Source organism: Cygnus olor, chromosome 2, assembly GCF_009769625.2.
Source record: "Cygnus olor isolate bCygOlo1 chromosome 2, bCygOlo1.pri.v2, whole genome shotgun sequence".
Classification (NCBI taxonomy): Eukaryota; Metazoa; Chordata; class Aves; order Anseriformes; family Anatidae; genus Cygnus; species Cygnus olor.
The window spans coordinates 19,796,177-19,813,909 of NC_049170.1; the positions used below are offsets into that span (position 1 = coordinate 19,796,177).

Consider the following 17,733-nt stretch of genomic DNA (forward strand, 5'->3'; position numbering starts at 1 on the left):
GATATTGTTGCAGTTTAGATACTTAAACATGGCAAAGTTGGCCAGAGTTGTGTTCTTTTTCTTGTTGTTTTTTTTTTTTTTTTCTAATGTGAATACTATAAATTTTAAAATTTAGCTGATATTCAGTCAGCATAACTATTGTCAGAAGGTCAGTTATCAGAATAACTTCAAATATCAGATACTTTTTCTTTTCATTTCCCTTGACCACATCCATTTGTTTTTAGTACTGCAGTCACTGCTGAGTAATGAATATAGATCATGGAATTTAAGGTGGATTTTACTTTGGTTTACAGAAGTAGTGAGTATTAATTCTGAAGTATAAATGGCATAAATGTTCATTTTCTCTCTGTATGCAAGCCTAAAAGAAACGTATAATTCATAATTCCTAATCTGTTAGCCAAAAGGCTTGTAAAAGTTATAAATGCAATAAAGAAAAGTCTGGTGTTTCAGCTTCTATTTTTATAGCCTATAACTTTTCCTACAAAGAGATGCAAAAGTTAATACCCTTTCATCTTTTAAATGTTTCATCAGGACTGTGTGGTTATTTTATTAAAGCAATCTTTCTTAATCTTTTTGCATGATCTTAAAGTGAAAATGACAATGCATAATTAAATCAACTGTTAAAGTGTCCAGAGTAAGCTTTGATGTACCTCCTTGATTGAGGTGAGTCAGATGGAAAAGAATTAATTTCACCGATTGCTGCTGCTGTATTTTTGAAACTTTCTTTATAATTACAGTACTTTCCCTTTTGCCTTAATTGAAAAATATTAAAAAAATCTTACAGGATATAGTAAAATTCATCAAGAAATTTAAAATGGGACTTCTTATAATCTTTCTAAATTGTCTTATTCTCTGTTTCTTCATTTTGAGATAGTCTATTAAGAAGTCATTATGAAGTGTTTCAGATTTCTGTTCAAACAGTCCTACGTCTGCTAGACTGCCCAGAAAAAAGAGTAATATAACCAAAATGATGTTTTGAGCTTTATAGACACCTAGCCAATAACTATTGCTGTGTATTTTAAATCCATAAAATTAATGGTAGGGGAAAACAAGCTGTCCAATTGGAGACCATCAAGCAGGGATATGGTGGCAGGGGAAGCAGGATTTAGAGCAATTCAATGCAGAAAGGTTTTGGAGCAAGGAGGAAGCAAAGAGAGGTTCTAGAGTGAATCATCCCATATATAAATTATTCTAATTCTTAACGGTGGGGTATGTTTTGTTGTTGTTTAAGGTGACTTACCAATTATTTAAGTGAAAATGCAATAAATTATAACTAAGCTTCAATGTTAACAGTATTCAGGGCTTGACATAACTGAATTACTGTAGTTTATTAATTAAAACAGGTAGTGTCACCTCTTTGGAAGAGCATGAGAGCAGCAGTGACCTCATGATGGACCTGCTTCTTGAAAAAACAGTGCAAAACATTCTTTGTATGTTTTAGCTAGCTGGACAGAGGGACTTCTGGGCTCTTTAGTTGTATTTAAGGTTTCAGCAAGTTCTGTCTTAATTCCAGTTATCAATATCTAGCAATAGAGTAGTTGTACTCATGTGGTTGCGCCCTGGTACAGAGATCCCCTTTTGAATATACATGCTGTTCCCTTCAACAATACACTAGCATAGGTTTGAGATTTCAGAGCGTTTCAGGTTTTCTGTAAGTAGAATCACTAGAGCAGCTTATCTACAAGATGAGATGCCAACATTTGAGATACTGAGTAACTCAGTGCCTACAAGATCTTCGTCACAGGAAACTTTTTTTTAAAGTGAGGATGAAGTCAATTTAAAACTTTTTGCCACTTCTCATATTGATTCCTTTTACCTAGCATCCCCCCCATTAGTAGTGTGAATATTATTCTTACAACAGCTCTGTCTGAGGATTCAGGTTTCTGAGCTTCTGCCCATGCCTGACTCTCATTTATCCAATTGAGTGTCTTTCTCCTACTTCCCCTCGTCCTTCAAAATGTCAGATTTCAGAAGGAGGCACTTAAAATAATTAAGGTGGGCCTTTACTGAAGAAAAATGCTTTGTTTGCATGCCCTCGTGATGGCCTATGCCATTTTATTGTAGTCTGCATTTTATGTCAAGAAATTGGAAGAAAAATGGGTGAGAGGAGGATGAGAGAAACTCAAAAATGATTGTTTTTTTAACTGTTGACAATTGTATTTTGAGGGGGACTACATAGGTTTTTATATCCCTGCATTTAGTGTAGTTAAATGTCAGGGTGAAAACAACATCTAAAGCTTTTTTGAAGAAGTGAAGAGAAAAGAATCCATAAAATGTATCATAAATCAAATATCTGTGATGTGAAAGAAACATTAAGTGGAGTGTAAATTACATTGACTATTACCAATTTTAATTCTTCTAATGAAGACACAAGAAACAGATAGAACAAAGAATTCAAGTTTTTTCTAGGGTCATCAGGATGACCTGGAAGAGGGCTATCTACTTAAAAACCAAGAAACTCAATAAAAATGCTTGTTGGAACTGAAAACTGTTCTCACAAAGTCAGCTAAACAGCTAAACATAGTGTGCAAGAATTTCAGTTCAAATAGTCCATGTGAAATAAATAGGTGGTATTGGTGATCATCCTTTTTTTGTGGCAGAAGACTCATGTAAAATGGATTTTATTCCCAAAATAGCTGACCAGTTTTTAATTGGGTTGTGCAGACATACAGTTTAAGAAAAGTGGTATTTCTTTAAAATGTTCTTCGTTATTCTTCACAAAATATTTCATATGGAAGACTGAAGAGAAGAGCATTTGTTTGTATTCCTCACAACTACTTTTCCTCCAGTTTTATGTGGTAAAGCTTAGTTAGGAATGTGTTTATTTTTTTCACCACCTTCAGTGCTAGGAAATGGTTTTTGTTAGTTGAATTATGATCCTACTGTTGTTCTGAGATTAATGAAGCAGAAAGCATTTTTTGTTTCATACGGAAATGTGGATTCTTGTTAAGAAAATAAATTTTCCTATCATCTCCTGTCTGTGATAATGTAGGTGTATTGCATGGCCTATCGGTGAGCTGCTGCAAGAACTTCTGGTGGCTCTCCAGCAATGAGAAGGCAGTCCAAGCTCAAGATGTAGTTGCATTGGGTATAACCTAGTGAGATTATGAACAAAGCTTTCAATTATGATTGAAACTTTTGTTTATAAAGACCTTTGTGTAGTATGAAGTGAATTAAAACAAAAAGGCCAGTAATTTAGTTTTATGTAGACTACCAGATGGTAATTACTGAAGCTGATTTAGTAGCCTGGAACAGATTCAAACTAGTGACCCAGAGGTGTTTAATTTCTTGGCATTTTTTCCTCAGGTTTTCCTTTAATCCATGATTACATTTCAACACCTGCTTAGAGATGGTTCAGCCCTGGCCTTAAACGGATTGGCAATGTGTCATTAAACTCGAGAGGCTTTGCCAGCAGGGCATCTCTTTCTAGCAACGTTAGCTTTTAGGCAAGATTTGATTAGGTCAGCCAGCAATTATGTGGTTGATTTTGTCTTCACATATGACTTTATATAAAATCACAATATGAGATTAAAAAAAAATTACTGCATTTAGTAATGTCTGCTTTAAAAAATATGTTTTCAGAGGGATTTGTTTAAGTCACAAAGGTTAAATATCTCAGTAATTCTTAGGTTACAGGGTTTTGAGGTGTTCCAATGCACTGTACAGCACCAGTGTTGATAAAAGTTGTGGAGGGTGAGCAGATGCAAGATGTGTGGCACCAGTGATAGCCCATTTGCTCTGTTTCTTGCTATTTCGCAGCTATTTCGAGAACCAATGTAGGGATGAAGCTCTTGACCCTGAGGTCAGTTAGAAGATAAGATAAAGGTCAGAGGAGAGTAGATGGTAAAACAAGTATTCTGCATGTATTCAAGTGAACGAAAATAATTTACCTCTAACAGGGTACATTACTGTCTGATGCTCTGGAGAAAAAACGTACTTTGTTGCATAGTAGAAGTTTCAAGTGAACATAAGACACAAAACAAATGTGCCTTTAATTGCATGTTGTTCTGTGGTGGCCAGGTTTGTTCTGCTCCTTCAAATAATTACTTACAGTATGCCTGCATATCTCAGCATTTTAGAAGAGTATAGCTCCAAGAGTAGCCCGTGAGTACAAGGTGATACTGGCTCTGAATGAATTGAACCGTTCTCTTGGGGTGTGAGGCTTCGCTGGGTATGAGTGAGGTTCCCAGGGACGCCTTGCAGCATTGGCTACAGTTCCTCCTTCTGGTTGCCTTTGTTTTCCCACTTTGAATCTGGAATACCCAGCAGATTCTGCATTAGCACAGCCTGCTGCTGGTCACTTGGTGCATCTGAGGCTTGGGAACCACGCATCAACTGCCCAGTAGAAGAGCCTGGCCACACCTAGTATTATTCCAAGGTCAAAGGAAATAATTTCCTGATTAAAAAGAAGAAAGTAATGCAATTCCTATTTATTTACTGGTTTGTCTTTGAGTAAACATGTAAAAATAACAACCATTTAAATCACGGTGTTTAACTTTTTTTTTTACATTATTTCTTGCCATAACATGTTGATAATACTGATGTATAAGCCCATCAAAAAAGTGGTTTTCCTGTGGTGTAATGCCTGGCATTTTTATTGCAAACAAATAGCGAATTGAAGGTTGGATGTTGCAATCATTTTAATTTTACTCCTTTATCATCAACAATCATATACAAATGTGCTCTCTTCTGTGACTGATGTCACTCTCGTACAAATTGTACAAGAACACTGTACTCAAAGACAAAAAACAGTTCAAGAACTTCATGTGAATATTTAAACTGATAGATTGATTTAAGATTAATGCAAAGGAATTGGTTTCATTATACTGATTTTAAATATGCTTGTAGGAAAGCTTCCAGTTAACTGTAAATTCTGAGGGGGTGCATTTTGTTTGTATTAGTCCCGCACTCCTGAGAAGTAGAATGTGAAGCTGGTTCTATCACAAAATCTGTCATGAAGATTCAGATATGGTCAATAATGCAGGTTGTTTCCAATGTTTGCCTTATTTCTCTAATCTTCAGTCTTTCTAAAGTAGACCTTAAAGCCAGCAAGATTAACTGGAGGAAAAAAAAAAAGAAAAAGAAAAAAAACTCACAAAGCAAATAAACCAACAAAACCTTGTCACCCTCCCGGAAGTCAAGGAGAGGCTGGAGTGACTGAGCTTTATTCAGAACTGAAGATTTTAGTTCCAGGAGTAGTACAGTTTAAATAAAAAGTGTAGCTGTCATTTAAAAAACAACAACAAAAACCTTAAAAGTCCAGTATCATGAATTTCTGTATTTGTACGTACCTCAATAATGAGTGCAGTTTTGTCCTGGCAGTCTCAAGTTTGTTAACAGGAGGCAATCCACATATAGAGAAGGACTGAAATACAAGAATTCCACAATATTCTTCGTTCTTATTTGTGGTTGAAATATTGAAAATATGTTAATGAAGCATTTATCTGTCAATTTTATTTTTCTTCTGCAGCACTTTTTGAAATTTTTAATTAAATATAAGGGTAATCACAGGAACTTCCTATACCTGGTAAATGAAATATAGTTTAGAAATACCAGTAGCACAATTCTCAGTTTCTAATACACTCCTTTTTCATTCTGTTTCCTATTGGAAAGTGGATATTTGAATCACAGTATAATAAACCAGCATGTCTTTGCCCACTTCATTATTATTCTTACTTGACTACATGTATTTTGCTGCTGTGGTAGTAATGTATTTGTGTTCTTTTTTGAAAACTTCTCAACCCGTTGCAAATGAGAACAAAATATTTCTGTTCTGGTGAGGTAAGCTGGAACCGTTAGTTAGAATAGTTCCAAGCTTTGTATTTGCCTGTACCTTTTCTCTGTCCATTTCCACCCCCAGAAGGTTAAAAATGTTGTTTTTCTCATGTTTGTTAACTATTGAAGTACACATCAAGTATAAAATTTTGAGGTTGTGCATATTTTGGACTGCTGGGAACAAAAGATGCTCTTAAAGAAAAAATTACTGAACCTTGGAGAAGGAGCAGTAGGTTGGAAGAGGCTGTATCCATATTTTTCATTGTTTTTAGGGCAATTCTTGGATTATTTTGGCTCCAAAATACTTGCATTGAGGCAAAGTGATTGTTTATCAGGTTGGAAAAGTAAAAAACCTGAACATAAATTTATTTTGAAATTCTCTTACTACTAAAACTGAATATGCTTGAAAACTTGTGTTAATTTTTTAGACTGATACAATTGAAAACTAATGAGGAAAAAATGAAATGGTCTTATTTATGTTGAGGCAGAAGTTTTCTTTAAAGAACCTCCTATTTTTAACTGTTTCCCAGTGTTTCTTTCATTGTAACTTACCAGGTGTTGTATCCATGTAGTCTGTGTCTGTGGCTAAAATCTTTATTCAGGTATGTCTTTTAATTTCTGTTCACAACCTGTAGAGCTATTTCTTATGCTTTGGTGGAAAGGTTTCAGTTTTCAAATCTTTAAAATCCACTTTGATTCAATTTTTATTTATTTTTTGCTTTGCTTTATATGTATACATTTTTACATGCTCTTCAAAATGCTCAGTATGCCTGTTTTTTGTGATTATGATATCAGCAATAATAACCTATGATTAATAAGATAAAAGACTAGTGCTGCATTTGTTACCTGCATATTACTTCATTTGCAGCGATAATCCATTTGATATCTATAAAGCAACAATGCCACTAAATTTCATTTACGTGCTTCTGACTAGTTTTCTTTGTTGTTCAGCTATTGTGTCTCATTTTCATCTGAGCCACATTTCCAATTGTTCTGTGATTGACATGCTGGAGAGATTGACAGTTACCCCCTAGTGCCTGCTGTCTGGAGATCCCACAAGCAATAATGGATTTTACACCGGAATTTAGCATCAAATATTGGCTTTCAGTGTCAAATGGGTTAAATTTAAATGCCGGTTAATTGTAGCCATTTTGAAATCATAGCCTTAAACAAAAGCATTTTTAAGGTATCAGTATGTCTAAGGCTTTTGTAGGCCACACAACCCAAATGTCTCAAACTTATAGCAGAAGTTAGCCATTACATCTGTGCCTCTGTTTCTTAATGATGCAAATAGTCCAAACCTGGAGACTGCAAGGAAAGTTTCCGTATGTGGTAGGGATTTCATATTTCAGGTAAACTGAAGAGAGAACCAATACTAATACTAATTTTGTAATTGTATGTTTTAATGTATAAACTGAATATATTTCTTTGAAGCCTTTATATCTTCTGTAAATGGTAATCCTCCTGCGTGGTGTACCCTTTTAAATGGTTTTAGCCCTAGTTTTACTAAAAAACAACACCTCTTCCTCATTCCCCAAAACAAAACCATAAGCATGTGAGATGCCCTCATCTGTTGTATGCCAGTAGTGAAAAGTTAAGTAAACTCCTTAAAATTTCTTCTACGCTCAGAGTGACCTCCTATGTGATCCTGACAGAGAAATGTAAATTCTTGTTCACTGTGCCCAAGCGTAAAGAGAGAGACAGAGTAAGAAAAAGTATTTTGGAAGGAGAGGTAACGTTATTGTCGGAATTGTTCAGAGCTGTTCTTCAGGAGTGCTGACTTACATTGGTGGGCTTTCTCCGAAACATTACGGCGTTCTGCTCAGAGCTAGGACACAATTCTGTCCTCCACGTTGTCCCATCTCCCTCATGTGTCTTTGAAGAGGCAGATACGTAACGCAATGTAATGCAAAGAACAATTGTTGGGTCATGTTACCATCCTTTGCAGGAGGCCATGTTTCTGTATGGCTTCTACCATTAGGTGCAGCAGTCATGTCTGCTTAACTCAGTTTTTATTTCCAAAATTTATTAAGGTTTCATTTATATCATTTTTAATGAGACCAGTTTTTTTTCAGGTTTATGGGATTGTAGTTGAAATTCTAAAAGTATTTACCAAGATTTTGCAATACCTTCTACATTAACATTTAAATCATACATTATGTGTAAAAAGTGGGACCGTGATGCAATAACAAGAGAAAAATTATTTTTGGCTGTGAAGAAGTAAAAAATAGGTTAATCTAATCATGTAATTATTTTTGGTATAATACAAGAAATGTTCTGCATGTTTGGAAATAATAAGTAATAGTTTGTGTATTTCAGTATTTCTATTATAGATTCTTTGGTTTTGAATGAGTATATAAATCTCGTAAACTGGTAAGTGAGAGTAAGAAAACTCTCCATATCTCTTAATTCAGTAATCTGGTTGCTCACATTTGGAAAGCTTTCAACACAAATCTATAATTACTAATTCATCAGATTTTGGAAGTGTGTATCTTATTATGAGATTTTTGACAGGACTTCCAATTTTATGTGTAAATATACTAAATAGATTTCACATTAGAATCTAATCTAATCCTTGGAGGGAAAAAAAAAGAAAACTTGGTGTTTATTTTTTAACACTATAATAGCAATGTAAAAGTTACTTAAAAAAATACATTGTTTTTCATAACATGCAGTTAGTGTTACTTAATGAGTTTGTGGTAAGAAGATCACTGCCTAGCAATTGCCTTTGTCCCTGCACATGGTACTCTAATTAAAAACTTTTATTTCTTTGAACTTCCAGATTGCTGATGTGAGCAAAGTGGGTGCATAGACTCTTAAAAGGTTGTAAATAGTGATCAGAAATGTTTTCCTAACCATTGTGCTTTTCAGGTTGTCAATAAGCATCATAACCTATAATGTCAACACTATTACACTATTAGAACATTTATTCTACAAAAATCCTACGTTCTAAGCAAATAATTTCTATACTGAAAATTTCTGTATTTCGAGGAACAAATGTATCTTGAATTTTCTTTTAATCTTTTTGTGAGGTTAAATGAGAAATTAAAGCAGAGCCATTGAATAACTTGTTTGTATAAGGATGCTAATGTCATTGCAACATTTTCTTAAAGGATGCCAGACAATTATATGTAGAATATAAAGAAACAAAAATGAAGGAGAAAGAAGATGCCCTGGCTAAGGCTGAACTTGAAACACTTCAGAGTGAGTTTTTATCACTGTCTTAATAAACAAAGATGTAATATAACATACCTACTCCACGACATGAATGTGAACAAATTGTATTTGTAATCTTCTAAAATACATGCTTTATATATTCCTATACTGCTGTTGAATTTAAATGAGCTTTTAATTTGGTGACTAATTTTGCAGTAGTCTGTTGGCTTGTTTCTGCAGAAGCATAAAACTCAGGTTATAGTTATATAGTAGCAAGAAAAGCACACTTTGCTAGAGGTGTTGATTTACAGGAGAGGGGAATTTCAAAAGCATAGATCTTGAAGTATACGTATTCAGAAGTGACCTCTGGGTTTTGAGCATTCCTATAATACTTTTTTCTGTAAATAACTTTTAAAAATAATATATTTTGTGCTGTTTTATAGAAATTGAGTTTGTACAAATAGAAATTGAAAATAACTTGAATTTCCAAAAGCATGGATGCAGACTTCGGAGATGGATTCATGCTATTGTTGAAATAAATGTCTTAAAAGTCTTTATACTCTTATGCAAGACCAGAGAAGGCAATTAGCATTTCATGTAATAAAGTATTCAGAATAATTATAGGTGACTTCCTTTTCTTCTCTCAGCTATTTCCTTTTGGCAATGATTAAACCTACCCTCTTCTGAAGACAATTTTAAAAGATTTTTGTTTGTGTGTGTGCTTGCTTTATTTACTGTACTTAAGTGCATGCTTTTAAGTTCCTTTATTCTGACAAGTGCATTGAGTGCCCTATAATAATTTACTAGCTTTGAGTATGCATAAGCCTTTAGGCACTTAAAATACAGCTGCATTATTTATATTTACAAAATAGCTTAATTTTGTAAAATCAGCAACATGATCAAGCTTGAGCAATAATTCCTAACTTATCCGTAACTAAATCTATTTTGAGAAAATGGCTAATATTCAGCACCTCAGTGAGCACCGTGGACCCAGGCCAAATCTAGCAGGCTAGGGCATTTAATGCTTGTTAGGGAGACCTCCTGCCATTACGTAGGAAATACCTACCACAAAATGGGCCCTTGCAATAGGTCTTGACTCCAGTTATGAAAAATGTGTTAAGTTGTCAGATAGCAATGTTTTGCCACTGTTTAATGTAGATAAAATTATTGAACTACTATGTGCTTTGTATATATTGTTTTAAAAAGACTAGTTTCTGAAAACAGAAGTGTAAGTGAAAGTAGGAGGTCATTAAAACCGTCGTGTGTGTGTTCCTGCGTTTCACTGAATTGCTGAGTTTCACTTTCAGTCAACACTTTTTGGTGTTTCCTCTGTGCAGATCTGCCAGGTGTCACATGAGATTTGCTGGTTTTATCTCCTCTTCTGTGGGCCCCCGCCAGTAACAATGCCCACAACGAGAGGTGCAGGTTTGGTGCCCTTTTTCCCCCAGGTCTCTCATGACTTGTCACAGAAGCACCACGCTGTCTGCTGTCACACCAGAACGGGAGCTGGCACCTGACCCCCCTGCCTGTCAGGTGAACCAGTGTCACGCACATGGAGCAAGAGGAGGGACTGGTACTCACCACCTGTACTTAGTGGAGTTTGAAATTTAGCATGGAATTAATTTGGTCAACCGGCACAGTGCTATTGCTGGGCAACAGAAAGAGCCATTATTTCTCATTTTTTAAAAGAAATGAGACTTCCAAAGGAACAAGAAGATGCATCTGTAGACAAAAAAAAATTACCATTTTTTTTTTTCTCTGAAACTTGCATGCAAAGCATCTGCTAAATTTGCTTATTTCATTATATTGCTCTGTATTGTACACTTCAGAATAGCATGGCAAGGTTGTAAATCACCAAATGAGCGTTTGGTGATCGCTTGTTCCCATTCTTAATTTTAGAGACAATCCGTAGAGTGTGAGTTTGTAATAACAGATCCATCTATCTAATTGAGTAAATGCATCGCATGCAGATTAGCAATAGCTGTTTTACAGTGCTTGTTTTTTCATGAACTAATTGCTAGTTTACCCCCACGTCTGTCTGCTTTTCCTCCTGAAATTGTGCAGTCTTCTGTAGGCGCCTTGAACTAAAACCAGAGAAGGATATCAGAGGAGGAAAATATAGTTTGCAAAGTAGGAGAGAGAGAGAGGACAGTTCTGAAATGTCATTAAAGTGCTATATTTGGCAAGGAGTGGGGAAAAGTAATTTCTTGGTAAATCAAAAGTGTGCATAATACTGACTTATTTTTTGGCACTTTTGCAATGTTTATGTTATCACTTCTCAGTCCATTCAAAACGCTTTAGGAAAATAGAGCAACTTACAAGTTTACCTTAGAAAATATAGCAACTTAGAATACAGGCTTTATTTGTAGGAAATGTATTTTGTGTGCAATTACAGATAAGCCCGTGTTTCATCTATGAAAATAGAAATCATTTGCCTTACGTTTTTGGTGTCCTTTTCACATTTAGGTACCCGAACACAAAATTCCTTTTTTAAATGAAAGCACTTTAATTAATACAACTTGTTGTTAACTTTTCCTTTTCCAGTACTGTCACGCTTGCATATAATCCCTGCATCAGGCAATGATTCTGTAACGATAGTCCTGTTCTTTATATGAGATGTAAATAGAATATATATTAACTGAACTGGATAGTCATTAAACTGTGGAGATGTAAGCATACATTGTCAAGACAATAGACTCAGCCAGTTTTTAAACTTAAATTGCAAAGTTTCGGTAGTTATCAAGACTGATTCTAACAGTTGTATTGGCTCCTTGTGGAGTACAAAGTGCTTCTTTCAACTGCATCAGCTTTGAGGGAAAATGCATCTATTTTTCTTTCTTTATGCTTAACTGCTTAACTTTGGTAGTTCTGTTACTCTCTGTTCTTGTTATGCTTGTTTTCCCTGCTCTCCAATAGGAAGGCTTAAACTGAGATTTAAATACAACTTTTTAAATAAAAAGCTGCTGCTAGATATTGTAGATGAACCCCTCATTTACCAGACATTTGCAAGCCCTTTAAATCCAGAATTGTTGCCCAGATGTACAAGGCATCTGGAATAATCCATAGTAAGAAATGATCTTGTTTCTAGTTATAAGCCACGTTGAGTAGTACTTTTTTTTTTGTATTTTATTTACTCTTACCATTCAAGCTTGAAGTAAAATAAAAAGTTACATGCCCTGTAGGTGTGTGACCAGTCTTCTCTCTGTGTTACAGTTTTAAAGTGATATTGATAATGGTATTTCTCTCTCTGTATAGGGCTTTATAGTAAGGTGTGACTGTCTTACCTGCCATGAAAATTCCTGAGTGGTACCGAAACCTTGATTTCGTTAAGTTTAGTTAAGTTTGGGTGGTTCTCCCTTTCAAGACATTTTGGAATATAGCAAGTTGCTTGGGTAGCTTTTTACATTGTTTCATAAAACTTAGGGCTTAGACATCACTAGATCATTTAGTCTAATGTGTTTATTTCAGGCCCTTACAGGTATAAATCAGTGAAAAATACTGATTATCATTATCTTGCAGTTGTCTGAAGATAACCATGTATCAGTGACACGTTTTAGCTTTTGGCATGTTGTTATGCAAGATACAATATTGATCAGAAGACTTTGAGAAGGCTTCCATTCCTCGTGGCTTGTTTACATAATTAATTTTATTGTTATATAGGTATATCTTAATTTCAGTATGGATTTCTCTAGCTTTAGCTTTCAGGTTTTCATTACCAGCATTTGTCTGTTTAAAAAAAAACAAACTTCTACATATCAGCAGTTTTTCTTTATGTAAAGCATTTCTTTAGCCCTTAATTTCTGTGGCTTTTCTGTACTGAATTGTTTTCCAGGGTAGCTGTAGGTATTGGACACTGGCTTTGTGTATAGTGTTCTAACATTTGCCATCTGATTATAAAATCATTTCTGTTGTTATCACTGTTGTGTTTACAGAGTCACAGATTACATTATTTCCCCAGCTCTGATAGCTCATTTCAGATCACTTGAAATAACTGTGAGCTTTTGCATCAAAGGTTCTTTGCACACAGTCTCTCTTAAGTGCAGATATGGCCTAAGGTCCTAAGCTGTGTGATCCAAAATACTTTTGGTTTTGATAATCCCAGACTGTCAGCCATTCCACGTCCCTACGTCTTGCTGAATGTTCCTATTCATTGTAAATGGTTTTGCCCAAATTTATGTAATCCAGAAATATGCTGAAGATGACTTTTCATTTATTTCCAAATAATTGACAAGTATCTTGGATAATTGTGTTTAGTATTAATCCCTGCCAAAATGCAGTGTTCACATGCCTGCTCAGCAATGATTTGCTGACAGACAGGTTCAGAGAAAATTAATTCATATAATGCATGCTTTTTTGGTTAGCGTGGGTGTGAATGTTCTGATCACTTAATTGTTACCTCTGAAGCCTAATTATGGCAAGCTAAGTATCATCTGTTTCACTGATTGTTTTGGCAGGCCTGCTGAAGGAATTCTGAACTTGTGGCTCATGTGCTTTTTCCAGTTGGATCAGCTAGTCTATATGATACTTCTCCATGCAAAACTTCCTTCAGATTTTATGAAAAATAAATATTCAGCTAACAGTGTTACGAGGTTCATTTGAAAGAGACGTGTTTCCTTTTATGTTTGCTGCAAGGCAGATTAGTTCTCAAATATTTAGATGTCTATTTCTAACCCTTTCATATTGAGGTATTTGGAGAGAACAGGAAGTTGGGGGAAGGAAGGGTAGATATTTACAGAAAAGATGAAAGACATCAAGTCTTTTAGCTTGTGGGACTTTTTTTTGTAGTTGAGGATGTATTAATTACTAAGTTTTGAGCAAACTGATTAAAAAATGAACTAACTTCTAGGTCTTCATACGGCACGTGTATATCTGGCTGTTACTGGTGATGCATTCATGTGATCCCATTGATTTTATTATGAATACTGATATGCGTATTTTTTTTAACACGTGAATGTTTGCCCCATAATTGCTTTAGTGTTGAATTAGTTTGGTCCATTTTTTCAATAGACTGTAAAACTTTAGGACAACATTTTTTTCCAGACTTTTGGATCTATTGTATTATATCTGACTGTGTTGCTGTACATGCAAGTGAATTTTTTTGTGACATGTTTTAAGCAAATTTTAATGCTGTAACTGCTTTGCTTGTCTTTAATAGTTACATAGGTAAGAGAACAGTATGGAAAGAAAGAGAGATCTCAATGCAGTATCTCAATGACTTGCCAGAAAGATGCTTGCTGTCTGCCTGTGTTTGTGGTCATATTTCTTGCTTATCAACATACGACATAGCAGTCAATGTCCCCTTTCTGTGACTTTCAAGACATCATTGTCTTTTTTTGACTATTACTTCTGTGAGTTCTTACTGATGCTGAAAAATATAAGGCTTACAAGCCTTGCTGAAAGAGAGAACTCCAGCTTAACATGTCATACTTTGTTGCAGAGGCTCAGCACTTGTGTGTTTTTGTTTTTTTTTCATTCTTTCCTATATGAAATAGTCTTTTTTCTGTGGAACTGTTAAGTGCTCTTTGAATTCTTTAGGGTTATATCAGCTGGCAGGTAAAATCAGGATATAGTTTTCTGAAAACTTTGAAATATGTTTCCCTGTTATTTTTTTTTATGAAAAAAGTGCTATTGTTTTATTACATGGCACTCATGATCCAAAATGCTGTCTGATTCCTGATCTTCTGAAAATGACAGCTGGTGGATCTCAAAGCAAGTAGTCCTAAGCCCCTGTTAATTCAGCCATCGATGTGGTAAAATTAATGTGGTAGCAAGGTAAAAGGACTAGCAAGGAAGTCCAAAGTATCCAATTATGTGCAAGTCGTTCATCAAACTTCCATACGTGAATCATTATAAATTAGCAAAACATATACCCAGTACTGGAGGCCTTTAGAAGCATTAAGTACGATACAGGTAAGAGGGTTAGCTAATTACTATGGGTTAGGTCTGGGGATCCCAGTGACGAGTATCTTATATGCTGTTTAAACAAAGGGGGCATTTTTTTATTATTTTTTTACCCTAAGATGTTAAATACACGGGCAGATTTAGTCTTCTGGTGAAGAACTTTATAGTTCTAAAGGTGGAAAATACAGAAAATTAGTATCCTTGCAGTATGAAATCAGCAAATGATAGATCAAAATTTCTGCTGGTACAGAAAGACTAGAAGTACAGAAAAGCCAACTCATGGAAACTCATGGAAAATACTGATCGTTCTACATAGTAGTAGTAGGTATCAAACAATTAGCATCGTGCTTATGCTATTGGATTATCCATTTACTTTCTGTTGTTGCCTGTTTCTTCTTTATTCTACCTAATAAGCTAGAAGAGTTAGTACACTGTAGTTTGGGAATTAAAATACGTAATATTCTCAGAAAATAGTAGTGAGAGTAGGAATTATCCTGTTGAGCCTGAAGTCTGACCCTGGTTTCACCAAGACTTTATCTCCACATCATAGTTGTATGAGCACCAGTAACTCTGGTCTTAATTAAGGCCCACTGGATGTTGGTGCCCGTGTGGGACATAGTGCTCTAATTAGGTCTCCAGTGGATAGTGGGCAGGCTGTCACAAAACTGGGAGGAATCTTTCAAATCCTTCTTTGTATGTTTTTCCTACATTTCAGTTAGGTTTGTACATGACAATATTAGAACTGAAGGGAAAATGCATAAGTCATTTTTAAAAGTCTGGTCTGCTGTAGTGGTAGGCCACATAGTCTAAACCCAGCGCATTTAGAAAATGACACCAAATATTCAGGGAAGACCTGTGTTTTAAAACTTCGAATCATGGCTGCTATTGTTGCTACTGTCAGCACCATCAAACACATCCTTGGCTTAGGTTGTGGTGGTGGCAGCAGCACCAGCTTCCTGGTTGTCTGTCAGACCTTAGCAGATGTAGGATTCAGCTCTATAGGCATCATTTGCTGTATAGAAAACCTGATCCTTATTCTCTTCAGAGGAGAGCAGCAAGTAAGGTCAGAAGTGTCTTTTGGCCTGCCAGTTGAAGTGCTGATAATGAAAAGATAGCATGGAAACCAATAGGTTTTCTTCCAAGGTGTCTGCTGTGGACTTCTGATGTTCAGCTAAATGAAATTTCAGTGACCTGTTTTGCTTCCTCCATCTACACCTGAAAGAACAGTGCTCCGCTGCCCTAAGCGGAAGCTTTATAAACAGTACACGTCATTACTTCTGAACAGCATTCTTCATAACTTACACTAACCAAGTTTTTACTGGCAGTACTTGAAGGCTGTTAGCGTTTCACCAAAACTTCTAATGTGCCATTATTTTAAAATAGTAAATATTCCCCTATCTGAAATCCTTTATGGTGTTGCCATTAAAACTGCGTGCTTTCCTGTTCTGAAATGTGGCTTTTGAAATTCTGAGGTGAAACTGTTTTCAGCGAGTTACAGAGAGCCCTGTGTCAAAGGTGCTGTGACTTCAGTTTTATTTATTTTTAAAAAAATTAATTGTGTCTGACAGCCATTGTGGTATGTAGGGGGTAGGCCAAAACTCTTTCATCTTTTAGTATCTGCATGGGAGATAGCGGAGACAGGTTTCTTAATTCTAGTTGAGTGCTTGTTTGAGAATGTACAGCCATCTTCTTTAGGCAGGATTTCTCTTTCCTTTGCTAGTTGACAATCAGAAGGATGTCTTATCTGTATTAGGTCTTCCTTGCTTATCTGCCTGAAGAAAGCCTAGATACTGTCTTCGATACTAGATTTTAAATTGGGGTGCAGTGCCCTCTGGAAATACTGTTGCAGAATTACTTCTAGAAGTACAGAAAGAGCCTAGACTCTAAATTTTTAGAAGTTAAAGTTATAACTATCCGGGCTTTATCTATTTGCGTCTTTTGAGAGGGAAAATTAGCAAACAATAACTGATGAGGTACAAAATACAGGAAAACCAACTGTCTCAGTATGTGTTCACTGTTAAGTAATTCCGAATGGCCACTCACTGTATACTTGATTATTTTGCAGGATTGAAATACAGTGGTGAAAATTGTCACTGCAGGTAACTTCCTAGAACATTTTTGTCAGTTGATGTGTTTGTAGTAAATAGTTAGTGAAGTTGTTACTTGTCCCTGTGAATCTTAGTGCCAGCTCCAGAAGTTATTACATATGGCTGCTTTGGAGAAAAATGAGATAACAGTTGATGTCTATGACTTGGTTGTAAAAATTACCTTTTGAAATAGACAAAAAGAATTTTGCACAGGTATTGTCTTTAATGAAAATTTCTCATCTGGACAATGAGAGGAATGCTGGTTAACATTTTTGGGGCTTTTTTTGGTCTGTTTTTTTTTTTTTTTTTGTGAGTGTATGTAAATTATATTTACTATGAATACCTAAAGAAAGATGCCAAACAATTCTAAATATGAGGTCTTTACTTAATATTTATTGAGAGTAATTTGACAACAGTTACAGGCAAAGTTAGAGATTTTCACAGAAGTTCTCAGAACAAAATAAATTTAAAAGGTCATGACTTTTCTGCTCTGTTTCTTATGACCTCTGGAAGGTGCCATGAAACTATTCTCACTCCAGTTGTTTTTTTCTTAAGTGTTCAATTCCTAGGAGTTTGCCAGGTACATGGGATATAATCACCGGGCTGTCCTTGTACCTATAATGTTAGGAAAAGGAATTCTGCATTACTCTCTGTAGGGAGCAGTTTTCCTGTCCTCTTTAGGAATTTGTAAAAGAAGATTTTCATGAAAAAAAATCACTGATGCTCAGGAAAGTATTGAAGCATAGAGTATTGAGGCAAAGGCAGATATAAGCAGATCTCATGGCTAAGTGTTGCTGTCTGTCCTCTTCCATTC

At 35.4% G+C, this 17,733-nt stretch overlaps 1 protein-coding gene across 1 annotated transcript in view; it reads left to right on the forward strand.

The window, feature by feature from the left end:
- DNAJC1 (DnaJ heat shock protein family (Hsp40) member C1) overlaps nt 1–17,733 on the forward strand; it is a 99,285-nt gene that overhangs the window by 47,578 nt on the left and 33,974 nt on the right. Inside the window, exon 7 of the mRNA XM_040549823.1 lies at nt 8,889–8,979. Within this exon, the coding sequence (XP_040405757.1) occupies nt 8,889–8,979 (91 nt within the window). The remainder of the gene's footprint in view (nt 1–8,888; nt 8,980–17,733) is intronic.